Source organism: Dromiciops gliroides, chromosome 5 (assembly GCF_019393635.1).
Source record: "Dromiciops gliroides isolate mDroGli1 chromosome 5, mDroGli1.pri, whole genome shotgun sequence".
Lineage (NCBI taxonomy): Eukaryota > Metazoa > Chordata > Mammalia > Microbiotheria > Microbiotheriidae > Dromiciops > Dromiciops gliroides.
In genome coordinates this window covers 213,504,242-213,520,900 of record NC_057865.1, presented here as the reverse complement: position 1 = coordinate 213,520,900, position 16,659 = coordinate 213,504,242, and the positions used below count along the sequence as shown (strand labels likewise).

Genomic DNA, 16,659 nt, shown 5'->3' with positions numbered 1-16,659 from the left:
TAGCAGGTCGCAGCTCAAAGAACCCAAGCAGGCAGCAAATAAAGAAGGCTTCTTTATTTATCTTTGTGAAGATGGGCATTCTTCTGAATGTGCCAGAGAGTGCACCAAAGTAAAGTCCAGCATTGTTATTTATACCCACCAAAGGTCCCTCTCAATCAATAACATTATAGTATTACAGTTCCATACAGCATTACGGAAACAACCAGTCAGCACATTTTACCAACCTCCCATATATGGTAACTGTAGCAACCAATCAGATTGTATCAGTCAACTAATCAGATTGCAACACTATGCCTTAACGTTATTCTGAGCAAGAATGTCTATTTCTCACTAGATCAGTGCTGTGTGAACAAAGAAAACATACATAACTTTTCAAGAAACAAAACTAAAATCAGGGTCATGTAGGAATCACCTTGGGCACCTCAAGATGAATTCCCAGCTTAGCTCGGTTCCCATAAAGCTCAGTCCCTGTTCCAAGCCCTGCTCAGGTCTAAGTCCCAGGGGCCTTGGCTTCTCAGAGCTTTGTATGCCAGGTGGCCCCCCTATGGGGAAGTTTGGGCAACAAAATTGTGGGGCTTGAAATTAAACTCACTCTCTGTCTTTAGGGTTCTGAGAATAGTCCAAATTTGGTCTTTTCTCTCACTTCCCAAGTGCCAGGGACTACAGGTATATTTTGTCATGATTGACCACCATAGAATTTTTTTTTTCCCCTTTTTTTTTTGGTAAGGCAGTTGGGGTTAAGTGACTTGCCTAGGGTCACACAGCTAGTAATTGTTAAGTGTCTGAGGTCGGATTTGAACTCAGGTCCTCCTGAATCCAGGGCTGGTGCTCTATCCACTGCACCATCTAGCTGCCCCTACCATAGAATTTTTAATAATCAGACCATGTTCCTTATACTGTATATATTATATAAGGGGAAAAATGCATTTTTATTTTGTTGCGGGGCAATGAAAGTTAAGTGACTTGCCTAGGGTCACACAGCTAGGAAGTGTCAAGTGTTTGAGGTAGGATATGAACTTAGGTCCTCCTGAAATCCAGGGCTGGTGCTTTATCCACTGCGCCACCTAGTTGTCCCCAAAATTTGTGTGTCTTAAAAATATTTTCAACAATGAAGTTTGGAACCAAAAGGTTTTTTGCTGAATTTTTGAGTTAAGCAAAAAATTAATTGAGTTGTAACATAACATTAATGATTTTTTCCAAAATATATGTAAAAACAAATTTTGACAAATTTTTAAAAACTTTGTGTTCCAACTTCTCTTCCTCCCCACCCCCACCTACAAGAACTCAAGCAATTCAAAATAAGTTATATATCATTAACATTTCTTTATCAGAATTTTTTTTTACTGCTATTATTCTGCACTTGTCCTTATTGTGTATCAAATTCTTGCAAACAGATTAATCTAATGCTCCATTTAAAGCTGCTTAGCCAAGTAAATGTAATTATCTATTCAAGATTAGCAAAGATATTTGAAAAAATACTTCCTTCTAAGTGAGAGAAGGGCAAGTGAGAATTAGGGTTCTGTAAAGAATCACAGAATTTCAAAGTTGGAAAGCACCTCAATGGCTCTATATGTGAAATTGTTAGAGAATACTTTGTATAACATATCCAGCAAGTGGTCATATAGCCTTTGCTTGAAACTACTACCTCTAGGGTAGTACAACTAGGACAGCCATTTTTATATACCTCTAATAGAAAGCTTAAATTATTTACCTCTTCATAATTTCTGCCCATTGCTCCTATTTCTGACCTCCAGGGACCAACCAAACAAATAGAATTTCTCTTCCATATGATAACCCTCCAAATACTAGAAGATAATCATGTCACTCATGAGCAATGAGTATTCCCTTTTCTAGGCTAATCATCTTAGGTTCCTCCAACTGATCCTTGTATAGCTTGAACTCCATACCCTTTACCATCCTGGTTGCTATCCTCTGGATTCTCTTCTTAGGAATGGCCTTCCTAAAATGTACTCAGAACTGAATACAGTGTTCCAGATAAGGTGTTATCAGGGAACAGTACAGCATAACTACCACATCCCTAGACATGGTGCATACTTTATTAATGGAACTCATTGAGCTTATAGTCCACCAAAAACTTCAGATCATTTTCAAAAACCTCTCTGATCACCTTGTACTTGTGAAACTGGTTTTGTGAAACCAAATGTAACGCTTTACTTTTATCCTGATTAAATTTCATCTTATTTGATTGATTACAGTGTTCTAGCCTGCCAAGACCTTTTGAGATTCTGTCTTTGTTATCTCCAGTGTTAATGGTCCTTCCCAAGTTTTGTACCATCTGCAAATTTGATAAGCATTCCATCTATACTCTTATCTAGATCAGTTTCTTAAACTGTGGGGTCATGTAACTGAATGTGGGGGTAATGAAAAATTTGGCAATGGTAAAAGGTTATATAGCTATTTTACATACCTGTATGCCTGGAGTTGCGTAAAAATTTCTTGGGTAAAAAGGGTTTTCAAGGGGGAAAAGTTTAAGAAGCCCTGATCTAAATCACTGTTAAAAATGTGGAAAAAAGAATAAGACCAAGCAAGTACAAATCTCTGGGACTACCCCTAAGTTTAAAAAGAATGATTAGTGGTTGTTCTTTGGGTCTAGCCATTCAGCCAGCTTCAAACCTATCCAGAATATCTTTTTTTTTTTTTAAGTTTAGTTTAGTTTTTTTAGTGAGGCAATTGGGGTTAAGTGACTTGCCCAGGGTCACACAGCTAGTTAAGTATTAAGTGTCTGAGGCCGGATTTGAACTCAGGTACTCCTGACTCCAGGGCCAGTGCTCTATCCACTGCACCATCTAGCTGCTCCCCCAGAATATCATCTAGCTCACCTCTCTCCATTTTTTTCATAAAAATAACATGAGAGGGGGCAGCTAAGTGGCGCAGCAGATGAAGCACCAGCCCTGGATTCAGGAGGACCTGAGTTCAAATCTGGCCTCACTTCCTCGCTGTGTGACCCTGGGCAAGACACTTAACCCTCATTGCCCCCGCAAAAATAAATAAAATAACATGAGATACCCTTTATCAAGTGCTTTGCCAAAATCTTGGTAAAACTGCATCTATTGCATTTCCATCAGTAACCCTGGCAAAAAAAAAAAAAAAAAAGGAAATAAGGTTAATCTGGCATGACCAACATTTTGGCTTCTTGGAGTTTTCTTTAAATAATACATTCTAGAATTTTGCTAGGAAGTAAAGTCTTACTGTTCTATAGTTTGTAGATTTTACTCTTCCCTTTAAAAAAAGTCAGGGAATGTGTCTCTTGTGTTCTCCCCAATCTTTTAGATATCACTGACATTGCCAGTTTGTTCACAGTACCCAAGGATTTAGATATTATAGGCTGCTAGGTGTTTTTTAAAAATTTCTTTATTTTTTTCATCAATTCTTTTTTGCCTCTTTTTTTGACATTTATAGTTGAAAGGTCATTTTCCTTGGTAGAAAAAACAGAAATAAACTAATTGAGCAGCTCTGCCTTCATTTTATTGTTGGGTATCATCATCATCCCACCCATCCTGTAATCACTCTTCCATTTTTAACACACACACACACACACACACACACACACACACACACACACACACACACACTTACTTTTATTTATCACTTTGATTTCTATCTCCCTTCCCCTTCCCTAACCTAGCATGCAACTCCTAGTAATAAAAAAGAAAGAAAGAAGAAATAGTTGAGCAAAACTAACTACCACCACAACAAAGTCTGAAAGTATATGCAGTAGAAAGAAGGGAGTGAGTTGTTTTTATCTCTTTGGGTTAAGCTTGGTCATTATATAATGTTTACTTTCAGTTTTATTGGTTCTTTTCAATTTACATTGCTATGTAGTTATTCCATACATTGTTTTCCTAGTTTTGCTTACTCCACACTAGTTTGTGTAAGTCTTCCCATGTTCCTTTCAGTTCTTAATATTCCTATTTTTTATGGCATAGTATATTCTATAATATACAGGTACTGTAATTTGTTTTGCCATTCTCCAGTTAGTGTGCATTTGCTTTGTTTCCACTTCTTTGCTACCACAAAGGGAGTTATTGCTCTGAATATTTTTATGTATATCAAACCTTTTTATCTTTGAGCTCTTTGAAACATATTCATAGTAGTGATATTTGAATCAATTGATTAATAGTTTTTTAGCAGAATTCGAAGTTCTCCAGGATCATTGGACCACTTCAAAGCACCATCCATAGTGTATTTGACTACCTGCAGTCAGCTGCTTTTCTTTCTCGGTTTGCTAGGTGGGTGTGGAGACCTCAGTTGTTTTGATTTGCATTTCTTTTCAGATGATTTGTAGCAGTATTTCATATGGTTGTATTTTGTAATTCACATTAGTTTTCTTTGCAAATAGGAACCCACATTTGCCTTGTTTGTTGTCAGACTACATTTATGCCTAGATATTTGAAGCCATGGATCTGTTACTTGCCCCCTTTCTTTAATTCCGCCCCCCCCCCCTTTGCATTTCTGGTGTTGCAACTTGTTATTCTTCTGTCATACCTGTTCTCTGGCATCTGTCTGGCTTGGTGGATATATACTGCCAGTTTTGTTCCTTCCAGTTCCTTTTCAGTTTTAAACCCTTTTTATTGGATTGGCAATTCTAAGCAAATACATTTTACCAGCCCTTGTTAGGTACATTAAGTTACTAGCTAAGAGCCTGACATTTCTGTATTTTAAACCATGGCCCAGAAATTGGAAGCCCATACTTAGACACTAACTTCTTACCTTGTTCTTCATCCCAAATATTTCTTTTCTGCATGTGCCACAATGATCTTCAGTTTCTCACCTAAGACTTCATGATCTTTGGTAGGGCTTCCTAAGTTTCTTCTGGTGGTATCATTTGTGCCTGTGAATTGCCAGAAGTAGGTAGAAGTCATCTCTTTTGACAAGTCTTGGGCTAGGATGTTCTGTTACATCTTAGAATTATGCTCTGAAAAAAAAAATTCCTTTTAGGGGATATCTGGAAAGGCCTAGATGAAGATTGCACAGGATGAGAAGGCATTGTTGGGTTGTTATATGCATTATTGGAAGGATATCAATGAAGGATGCATCAAAGTGCCAAATGTTAAAAAGCAATGAAGGCAGGGGGCAGCTAGGTGGCACAGTGGATAAAACACTGGCCCTGGATTCAGGAGGACCTGAGCTCAAATCCGGCCTCAAACACTTGACACTTACTAGTTGTGTGACCCTGAGCAAGTCACTTAACCCTCATTGCCCCACTAAAAAAAAAAACCCAAAACAAAAACAAACCAAAAAAAGCAGTGACAGCAGGGGCCAGCTATGTGGCACAGTGGATAAAGCACTGGCCCTAGAATCAGGAAGACCTGAGTTTAAATCTGACCTCAAATGCTTACTAGCTGTGTGACCCTGGGCAAGTCACTTAAACCTCATTGCCCTGCTCCCCTCTGCCCCCCCCAAAAAGGAATGAAGGTGAACATTTAAAATAATATTTAATTTTTCTTTTCTTCTAGTTACATTTGCATTATTTAGTCACATGGAAAACTCGGGATTGAAGGACAGTTCTCTTGAAGCACTCAAGAAAAGATACAATAGTTGATTATTTTTATGAAATTATTGTCCTTTTGTTTTCATAAGTAAAATTTTGTTTTTCCTACTGAAGACAAAGTATTATATAGGTCTGCTTCTAAAGGCTACGAAGTTATAAAAAAAAGAATATTCTTTAGATATGTTGGTCAATTGAATAGGCTAATGACTTGCACTAGTGTGATGTACTTAAAAGTGTGCTATTTATAAATCTTTTTGTGAAAATAAAAAAGAAATAACGAAGCAAATGAGTGTTTTGTTATAGAAATAACTTGAAATATTAAATTGAAATAAATTGTCCACATCCTAAGCACAGCATTTCTTTTACTTCCTTATATTTTCTCCATTAAGATTTTCATACTGGTTTAAAATGGTTCTTTATCAAAATATGGATTTTTTGGCAGCATGAAAAAGGAATAAACTGAACTGTTATTTGTCCAGAGTTTCTGGTAGCATATGATACAGACCCATAAAGAATCTGAGTTGCCTTAGACTGCTCAATGTAGTAAATGTATTAAAAGACCTTAAAGGGGGATTATAGATAAAATAATGATTTTCATTGTAGTCTTTCCTCCTCTTGTTTACATCAAGTCTACCAATGAATGGCAGATAAGCAACAAAAACAATCTGTAAATATCTGGTTTTTTAGACTATAAGCCATATAGGGCAGCGGATTCCTTGCTGCACTTTGGGCACTCAGTAAAAATAAAAACAAATACTGTGGAATTCCCAGGAATTTTGAAAAAAATCAAAGCTAATACTTAGCTCATTAGTTCATATCTTTGAAGAGTGAACAAACTTTGATTAAGTTTAGATCTACAAATAGTTCCTGGAATGAGAGAGTTTACGGAATGAATATAATAAATTGTAAGGTTTGTGACATGGCACCCCTCACACCAGGCCTGGAATCAGTATCAAGGAGAATATGTAGAGATAAGACCCTAGGAGACCTAGCATGATGTTTGCTGATAATGATATTTGACTTTGTTATAATAGTGTTTTAACAGCTATATATAAAGGATTTCATTTAAGTATCACTAATTAATGAAGAAGCTTGCTATATACCTCCTGAGAGAAAGATGATGGACTAAGATTGAGAACAAAATATATTTTTGGATACCACCAGGGTGGGAATTTATTTTGCTTGCCTGCATATTTGTTAGAGAATTTTGTTGTTGTGTTGGATTGTTGTTTTGCATTGAAGAAGAGGTGCAAAGGAGGAAAAAACGAAAGCTTGTTCATTTGGGGGGGGGGGGATGAGGGTTAAGTGACTTGCCCAGGATCATGTAGCTAGTAAGTGTCAAGTGTCTGAGGCCAGATTTGAACTCAGGTCCTCCTGAATCCAGGGCCGGTGCTTTATCCACTGCACCATCTAGCTGCCCCCAGTTTGTTAATTTTTAAAAAAGAAAATGTAATAACTTTAAAGAAAATAAAGCATGAACATGGAATCCATGGGCAGCAGATTGGATGTGAAGATGAGAAAGAAGATTGGCTTGAAGATGACTGAAAACTAGAATGATGGACACTGCCATTAATACAAAGGCAAATCAGGGGTAAAGATGATAAATTCAGTTTGAGGCCTATTTGATGTGTTACTGGAATATCTGGGTAAAGTTGTTTGACAGTCAATTGAAAAGAGCATTCATCTAGCACTTGCAGGTTTGCTAAACACATATATTACCTTTTTTGGTCCTCACAGGAACCCTGTGTGGTTGGCATTGTTCTTATTTTACAGAAGAGGAAATAAGTCCGGGAAGGGTCATCATGGTACATAGCTTGTCTAGGAAAATGTGGTTCTGGAACTCAGTAAAGTACAGGGCTGGTGTGCCTATCTATAAACGTATATGTGTGTGTGTGTGTGCGTGTACACTTTCTAACAACTAAGGTCATGTAAGAATTTACTTAAATATTAATTGTAGTCATTTTATTTTTTCCCCCACAACATAAACTGTTTTTGAAGGGACCTCAGAGTTCATCTTACACAACTTCTAGTAGAAATATGAATCCCCTTCTACATTTTCTTTACAAGTAGTTTTAAGTGAAATTAAAATACTCTTAGGTTTGTATGCTGGTGGCAATAATAGGTTCACATTTATCTAATAATAATGGTAATAGCTAATGTTTATATATTGCTTCAAAGTTTGCAAGGTGCTTTAAATTTATTTCATTTGGTCCCCATAACAGTCCTGTGAGGTAGGTTGTATAATTACTATCATCACCATTCCTTAGATGAGAAATTGAGGCTCAAAAAAGTTAATGTATTAAAACTTTATGGTTTGGACCAAAATAATTCTAAAAGTTTTGCATGACAACTGAGCAGTTTCCAGTATTCTTGAGCATTAACCTTTAAAGTTTAACATCCTGCTTGTTCACTTTGTTCTTGACTAAACACCAGGCAGAATATTCACATTCTTTAAATAATGCTAATCTGGATATTTTGTATTTTTCTTACATACTCATCTATTTCATGTATCAGTTTTATTGTCACATAATTGGACAGAATCATTTCCTTTTTTCATATTCAATTATGAATTCCTTTTTTTGATGAATTGATTTTATCTCTTGAAACTCAGATTATCAGATTCTACTATTTTACTAGTTTCCTACCCCCACTATGAGAATTGGAATGACACCCCCCCTGCTGGGAGGGACATAGTGATCTCTGGCCAAAATATTTTTTAAAAGGTAGCTATGATGCTTGAACTTGACTTTAGGGAAGATTAGCACCTGTCCTCTTTCTCCTGAGGTGGTTTGCAGGCTAAAGTTCTAGCTAATGATAGCTACAAAAGCCAACCCATGCCTAGGACTGATGGACCTAGCTGGGGCATGTCCATAGCATGAGGTTGCCGCACTCCCCCCAACCTTTCCTTTTAAAGAGGTATGGGTGCTGGTGCTGGCTTCAGCTTCCTAAGAATGGAATGATGGATGATTTCTTACAATTTCCCCATGCTGGGGCAGACCAGTGGAATTTAGGTAGTGGGGGAGATGCTTCACTTACACATCCCATACAGACAGGGGAGTGCTGGTAAGTATTTAACAATTGGCTCTCACTTTCTTAAATCTAGACAATCAAGAAAACAATCCCTAATTTGTAGTATTTGCAGGCTTCGGAGGGTTTAAACTAGAGTGAAAATTTAACAATTTGACTCGTGAGCCCAGAGGAGCTGGATCCAGCATCTCCCCCCACACACAGCCAGCCATCCACCTAGGCCAATTTTACCATCGGCTTGCTATGATGATGCTACCTGGTACAGCATCCTCCATACAGGATCTGAGAACTTGACTTCCACACCTGGATCTTCCATAATCCAGGTCTTTAATCCAAAGAACAGTTAATTGACTCATCTTTGAAGCTTTGTCTCTAGTGCCCAACTGATTGGTTTGTGCCAACCAGGCCGCTTGCTTGTTGGCTCTAGACGACTCCAGCTCTACATTCCATCCAGGCACCTACCCAGGATCTTCCCCTCTGCCTGTTGTCCCAAAGGAAGCCTCCTTTCCCCTTCCCATAATAAAACACCCCTATACATAGTCTTCCCTCTTTGAAAGTAAGCTTCTTAAGGGTGAGATTTTCTAATATTGGTATACAAAGTGCTTTGTACATAATAAGAGCTTAGTAAACACTTTTACGTTCATTTATTTCCTTACAAATGATTTGCTCTCAGTTATTTAACCATTATTATTTATGAATATTTTCACTATATAAATGTTGGGTGTTATTAATGGTGTCAAGGAGTGAAATTTGAGAGAGGCAGCTACTTTTGCCTTTTAAGACAGTTTTCCTTCAGAGAGACTTGTTTGGGGGAAGGGGAAGAGAGGACCCCCTTTTTTATTCCTTGTTGGCTTTTGTGGGGGGGCAGGGCAGTGAGGGTTAAGTGACTTGCCCAGGGTTACACAGCTAGTAAGTGGCAAGTGTCTGAAGCTGGATTTGAACTCAGGTACTCCTGAATCCAGGACCGGCAATTTATCCACTGTGCCACCTAGCTTTCCCCCGCCTTTTTTTATTCCTAAGAGAGTGTAAACCAACCAACAATACCTCTCCCCTTCCATCCTCTGAAAAAAAACTTAAGCCACCAAAGGGAAAGTATGCCTTATTCAAAGGAAAGCTGGAAGACAGACACTATGGACTGCTGGGGCAGAGTGGCTTCAAGTTACAACAGTTTCAAGCATCTGAACCCAGAACTCATCAGACCCTGCCAGTGGAATTGAGACACTGTACATATCTGTGACCTTTATTGCTCTAACCTATTTGGGCATATTACCTAAATGTACCCAGTTGGACCCAGATTCAAGCTTCTTTTTAGCTGAGTACCCTCCCTGGCTCACCCAGATCCCCCATACGGAAACATTTGGTGGAGAGAGCAGTTTATATTAAGATTTTATACATATTATCCTCCCCTATTTGAATGTAACCTGCTGTGGGAAAGAGATTGTCTTGCTGCTTTTTATATTCTTAGTACTTAACACAATGATTGGCACATAGTAAGCATTTAATAAATGCATTTAATTAATCCCTGCTACTATGGCAAGGACCTTTCCATCTCTGGACCAGCAAGCCATCTGTGAACCCTTCCCTATGTATTGTTTCCTCTTATTAGATTGTGAATGCTTGAAAGCTAGGAGGCTCTTACTTTTCTGTATCTATCACCGGCAGGTAGTGCAGTGCCTGACACAAGGTAAGTAATTGATAAATACTCTTCCTTTCTATTCCAAGGACAGTGGGCTACACCCAGTATTTGGGATCCAGCACAAGGGAAGGAGTTAGAGGTAAATGAAATCAAACTGTAGCATATTTGGGAAATTACATAGTGCTTTGAAAAAACCCAAGCTACTCAGAACTACAAAAGCCCATATTGTTCTTTTTTTTTAGTGAGGCAATTGGGGTTAAGTGACTTGCCCAGGGTCACACAGCTAGTTAAGTATTAAGTGTCTGAGGCCGGATTTGAGCTCAGGTACTCCTGACTCCAGGGCCGATGCTCTATCCACTGCGCCATCTAGCTGCCCCTCAAGCCCATATTGTTTAATACCAACAAGTCACCTAGTGATCCTGTGCCTGCAAAGAAGATAAAACACCAAAAATGACTGCTGTAAGCACAGTACCCGGCATATAGAAAGGGGCTTAATAAATGCTTGTTTCTTCCATCCTTCCTGTCAGACCCAGGGCACCCACCCCAAAGCCCTGGGGGAAAATCACTTTATCTGAGATTTGATTCATGCCTAGTATCTCCCCCAAAAGAGAGGAGCAAAAAAGTAATGTACAATGTAAATCAGGTATAGAACATGTGAGAAATAATTAATAATAAATTTCCAGGAGAAACCCAGACTTGTTAGTGTTAGATCACTTCCCGCTTCTCCAGGAAACCAACCTAGGATGAGCCTTCAGTTTAACAAAAGGAATGCAGATTGACCTTTCTGATTAGCTAAGGAGAGAAGCACAATTCTTGGTTTTAATTTGATCCCTGGACCACCCCCAAAGTCATGTCAATCAATGGAGCTGAATGATACTAACCAATTAGTTTAGCTGTACTTTCTCTCCTCTCCCCCCCAGGGCAATGGGGGTTAAGTGACTTGCCCAGGGTCACACAGCTAGTAAGTGTCAAGTGTCTGAGGCCACATTTGAACTCAGGTCCTCCTGACTCCAGGGCCAGTGCTCTATCCACTGTGCCCCCTAGCTGCCCCCACCAATTAGTTTAGAACAATTTGTGGTGACCTTTCTCTACCAGAAAGAGGATAAAATCCCTGGGAACACTCTTCTCTTACTCTCCTTACCCTGCCCTCTTCCTAGGACTCTTCATGCTGGGTATGTAACTGTTTGGGCCTATAAGACCTGTAACTAGTGGGGAAGTCAGGTAGACACGTGGTCAATACTTTATTAATGTGTGATCTTCATAAATGCTTACTGCCCAAACTGGTGTAAAGCCTTTAATTTACAAGTAGCAATATTTTTAGAAACCCCAGGTAGTCCCACAATATTTTTTAAAAACCAGACTATTTCCTATACACACATATGTTTGATGTGACACACACAAACATGCATTGACAAAGGTTTAAGCAAACCGTAGTAACCTAACCTTGTTTTCTCCGAGGAAACTGGGACTTAAAAATCAAATTATGTTGGGGGCAACTAGGTGGTGCAGTGGATAAAGCACCAGCCCTGGATTCAGGAGGATCTGAGTTCAAATCCGACCTCAGACACTTGACACTTCCTAGTTGTGTGACCTTGGGCAAGTCACTTAACCCTCATTGCCCCCCCCCAAAAAAAAAAAAAGATGTAGTTGAGGAATACTCCTCTTCCTGCCAGTCAGCTCTTACCAAAGGATCCAGGATCTTCCTACCTTTCAGATTCACAAGATTCCTTCCAGGATTGCACATGCATATTTTGTGATTGTTGTTTGATCACCTATACTCATAGAAGGGACCAAAAACAAGAGGCAGCCATGGGACCAAGGCCCAGGCTCAAATTCTCCAAGGCAGGATGTGTGTTCATTGTCATGTGCCACCAACTTGCTCAAGGAAGCTATCTCCCCTTTGAAAGCCCTACCAAAAATAAAGTCTACTGTGTAACTTTTCCTGTCTCAGTGGTGTCTCAGTGGCCAGTTATCTTGATGCAGAGAACCCTTTCTACTATCACAAGACCAAGGGACCAAAAAGGGGATTGATTACATTATCATCAACTGGAGGCAGTCAGGGACCTAAGTGCATGCCTGATGAGATAGCCCCTTCGGGTCCAACCCCATACATGCTCTTTGAGATGCAACCCAATTCAACTCCTGACACAGAGACTACTATGATTTGGGAGAAAACTGTAAGTGACCTAAAGGACAACAGAGAAACTATTAAGTAGTCTACAGCATATTAGCAATGCTGACTTGCAAGTGAGGAATGATGTAAAAGATACATCAATGACACATATGACTGATAAAGAGGAAGAAGCAGTTATATATTAAGAATAATGGGGGTGGGGCAGCTAGGTGGCTCAGTGGATAAAGCACTGGCCTTGGATTCAGGAGGACCTGAGTTCAAATCCAGATCAGACACTTGACACTTACTAGCTGTGCGACCCTGGGCAAGTCACTTAACCCTCATTGCCTTGCAAAAAAAAAAAAAAAAAGAATAATGAACTGGGGTAGCTAGGTGGAACAGTGGATAGAGCAGGGGCCCTGGAGTCAGGAGGACTTGAGTTCAAATCTGGCCTCAGACACTTAACACTAGCTGTGTGACCCTAGGCAAGTCACTTAACCCCAAGTGCCTCACAGAAAAAAAAAAAAAAAGAATAATGAACCAGAGAACTATTCAGTCCAATAGGATCATAAAGTAAACACTACAGGATCATGGTACTCAGAGTTGGAAAAGGCCTTAGAATGGATGCAGTCCAACACTCTGATTTTACAGGTGATACCTTGAGAGTTTAAATGACTTGTCATAAATCACACACATAGTAGGTAACAGAACTGGAATTCAGACTCAGGTTTTCTGATCCCAAACCCAGTGTGCTTTCCAATATGTTGAATAAGGCAGCTAAGGAAAAGTAAGACAAAAACCAAGACTTTGTGATGGCCAAGAAGCCAAAGGAAGAAAGTTTCAAGGAAGGAGGTGGTATATGAGTTATAGAATACTAGTAGTTAAAAATGTGCAAGACTGAGAAAAGCTTTTCTAATGGTTATAAATTACTGATAACCTTGGAAAGAGCCATTTCAATAGTGCTCAGTTATGCTTTCTGCCTCTATTTTTTCAAAACAAACTTATTCCTTAACCTTTTACAACCTGGCTTCTAGCACTACCACTCTATTATTGTTCAGACTAGAAGCTGGAGAATTGAATTTGGGTCTTGAAGAATGCAGAAAAGGATTATAAGAGCTATGAGGAATATCATAAGGAGTCAACAAGAGATTAGTATTGTGATCAGACCTTGAATTTCAGATATGGTGTGTAATTCAGCAGCAGTAGTCACTAAACTAGGAGTAGGAATGGAAAAAAAATTGTAAATGCTGGAGGGGACCGAGGGGTGGGAATTGACACAGCAGATGTGGCAGAAGGTCAGAGGAGTTTAGGGTGTTAAGAGAAGGCTGATGGAGTCCAGGTTAGGTAGAAAATCAATTCTTCAATTTCTCTCTCTCTCTCTCTCTCTCTCTCTCTCTCTCTCTCTCTCTCTCTCTCTCTCTCTCTCTCTCTCTCTCTCTCTCTCTCTCTCCCTCTCCCTCTCTCTCCCCCTCCCCTCCTTCCCTCATTTCCATCATCTTTCTATCCAAAAAAGTGAAGGATATTTAAGCATTTTCCAAGACCATCCTGGGTCACTAGTCCAACTTTCCCTCATTCAGGTTTGAGACAATCCTGAGATGGGGATCATGATGAGAGTGAAAATCAAATTTGAGAGATATGACAGTGAAAGGTAGAAGATATGAAGGTTGTAGTCAGGGGAAGCTCCAGCTCAAAAGTTTTTAGATAGGAAGCACACTGTTGGGTAGCTAAAGTGGATGAGATCAGATGACAGTCTAATATCTATAGGACCATCATCATATTGAAGGTTGCAAAGATGACATCAGTAGAAAAGAAGAAAAGTGAAAGCCAAGTGATTCTCAAGGAAGATGGAAATGTTGTGTTAGATGAAGGCAACAGAGCAGTAAAGAAAGAATGCGACTGACCTAAGCAGATGGTACACACTCATGAGAAAAGTAGAGTAATGATGGTGGAATAATGAATGGGAACTAAAGTCAGCTGGCACACCATACCAGTCTTTTTTTCTTTTTCTTTTAACACTTTATTGATACTTTAAAAAAAATATCACTGTCACTGCTCCATACATTGTGAAAAAAAACAACAAAAAAACCAACCTTACTTGATCCTCTCTCATCCCAGCTAATTATCTGTTTTGTTCTTTGCAGCTAAAGTTCTAGAAAAGGTCATCTATAATGAGTGCCTCCAGATTCCATCATCTTTTTACTCTCTTCTTCATCTCTCACAATCTGACTTCTGACTTTATCATTCCACCAAAAATTCTCTTTCCAAGGTTACTAAAGAGCTCTGATTTGCCAGATCCAATGGTCTTTTCTCAATCCTTATCTTCCTTGACTTTTCTACAGCCTTTAATTAATACTGTTGATCACTGTGTCCTCCTGGATAATCTTCTCTCTAGGTTTTCAGGACACTGCTCTTTCCAGGCTCTCCTTCCTATTGTTAGATGTCCCTCAGGGGTCCAGTCATGGACCCTCTTCCCTTCTCCCTTTATACTCCTTCACTTGGGGATCTCATCAGCACTCTCAGATTTAACTACCATCTCTATGCTGGCAATTCACAAATTCACCTATCTTTCCCCAAACTCTCTGCTCACCTCCAATCCCCAATCTCCAACTGCCTTTTTCAGATATGTCGAACTGGATGTCCAGTAGACATCTTAAAACCAAATCTCCAAAGGAGAACTCATTGTCCTTCCCCCTAAACCCTTCTTGTCCTACCTTCTTTATTACTATAGAGGGCAACACCATCCTCCCAGGCTCTCAGGCTGACAACTTAGGTGTCATCCTGGATTCTTCACTAAGAATATCTACCCCCTGCCCCAAATATAAATCCAATCTGTTGACCTCTCTGTTATAGGCCCTCATCACCTCACCCTTTGATTATTGTAAAAGCCTGCCTCAAGTCTCTCCCCATTCCAATACATCCTCCATTCAGTCACTTCAGTGATTTTCGTAATGCTCATGTCTCATCATGACTACTCAATAAACTCCCGTGACTTGCCTATTGCCTCCAGGATTAAATACAAAATGTTCTATGGCATTCAAAGCTTTTCATAACCTAGTCCCCTCCTACATTTCCATTCTTTTTACATATCACTCCCTGACCTGTATTCTTCAATCCAATGACACTAGCCTCCTGACTGTTCCATAAGCAAGATATTTCTTTGTTTCTTTTTTTTTGGGGGGGGGGGGGAGTCTGATGAGACAATTGGGGTTAAGTGACTTGCCCAGGGTCGCACAGCTAGTAATCATTAAGTATCCGAGGCTGGATTTGAACTCAGGTCCTCCTGAATCCAGGGCCAGTGCTCTATCCACTGCGCCACCTAGCTGCCCCTAGCAAGATACTTCTTATCTTGGCTCTGGGCATTCTCTTTGGCTGTCCCACAGCTGGCATGCTTTCCTTCTTCCACTCCAAGTAGTGACCTCCTGGCTTCCTTTAAGTCCCAATATAAATCTCATATTCTACAGGAAACCTTCCCACACCCCTCTTGATGCCAATGCCTTCCCTCCATTAATTGCCTCCTATTTATCATGTATATAGGTTGCTCTGTAAGCTCCTTGAGGGCTGTGACTGCTTTTGCCTTATTTTGAATCCCAAGCACATAGTGGCATTTCATAAATGCCTGGCATATAGTAGGCACTTCATAAATGTTTACTGATTCACCAATTGATTCTCTCACTGAGCAAGGGTAACAGAAAGTGAGGACTCCATTGGAAAGGAGAATGGTAGGAATGAAGTTGGTTGGTTATTGTCCTTTGTTGTTTTGTTTTTTTTTTTAACAATTTATTACCTTCTTTTTAAAAAATTTTTTTTTAATTTTTTAAATTTCGGTTTTTTGGTGAGGCAATTGGGGTTAAAGTGACTTGCCCAGGGTCACACAGCTAGTAAGTGTTAAGTGTCTGAGGCCAGATTTGAACTCAGGTCCTCCTGAATCCAGGGCCGGTGCTCTATCCACTGCGCCACCTAGCTGCCCTGTCCTTTGTTCTTGAACCAAAATGACATCACTTTTTTGGAGTCAAGGTACAGTGTAGTCTGTTTGCTGATCAGACCAATACAAGCTCAAAACACACAGGTCAGGCATAAATAGTCTATATGAACATTTGGAATGGAAATGTCTAAATCTGTGCATTTCACATTTCTTCTGAGCTACTGCAATTCTGCTTCTCTGCTCTCTGCTTTGGAGTTTGAATGCTTAGCAGTTTAGCTCAAGAAAGGACCTCACTATCTGGTACCTTATTTTGCCAGGTGATCTTCAAAATGTTCCTAAGGCAATTGAAATGGAAGCAATTCAGTTTCTTGGCATGGCTTTGGTATAGTGTCCAAGTTTCACCTGCATACAATAATGAAGTCAGCACAATGACTCTGTAGATCTTCAGT

The 16,659-nt window shown here is 39.5% G+C and overlaps 1 protein-coding gene across 1 annotated transcript in view; it reads left to right on the top strand.

Annotated features, from left to right (window-relative positions):
- The window catches only part of RPAP3 (RNA polymerase II associated protein 3), a 62,910-nt gene extending 57,050 nt beyond the window's left edge, over positions 1-5,860 (top strand). Inside the window, 1 exon segment of the mRNA XM_043969283.1 lies at positions 5,478-5,860. Coding sequence (XP_043825218.1) covers positions 5,478-5,563 — 86 coding nt within the window. The 3' untranslated portion in view covers positions 5,564-5,860.
- Positions 5,861-16,659: the final 10,799 nt, after the last annotated feature.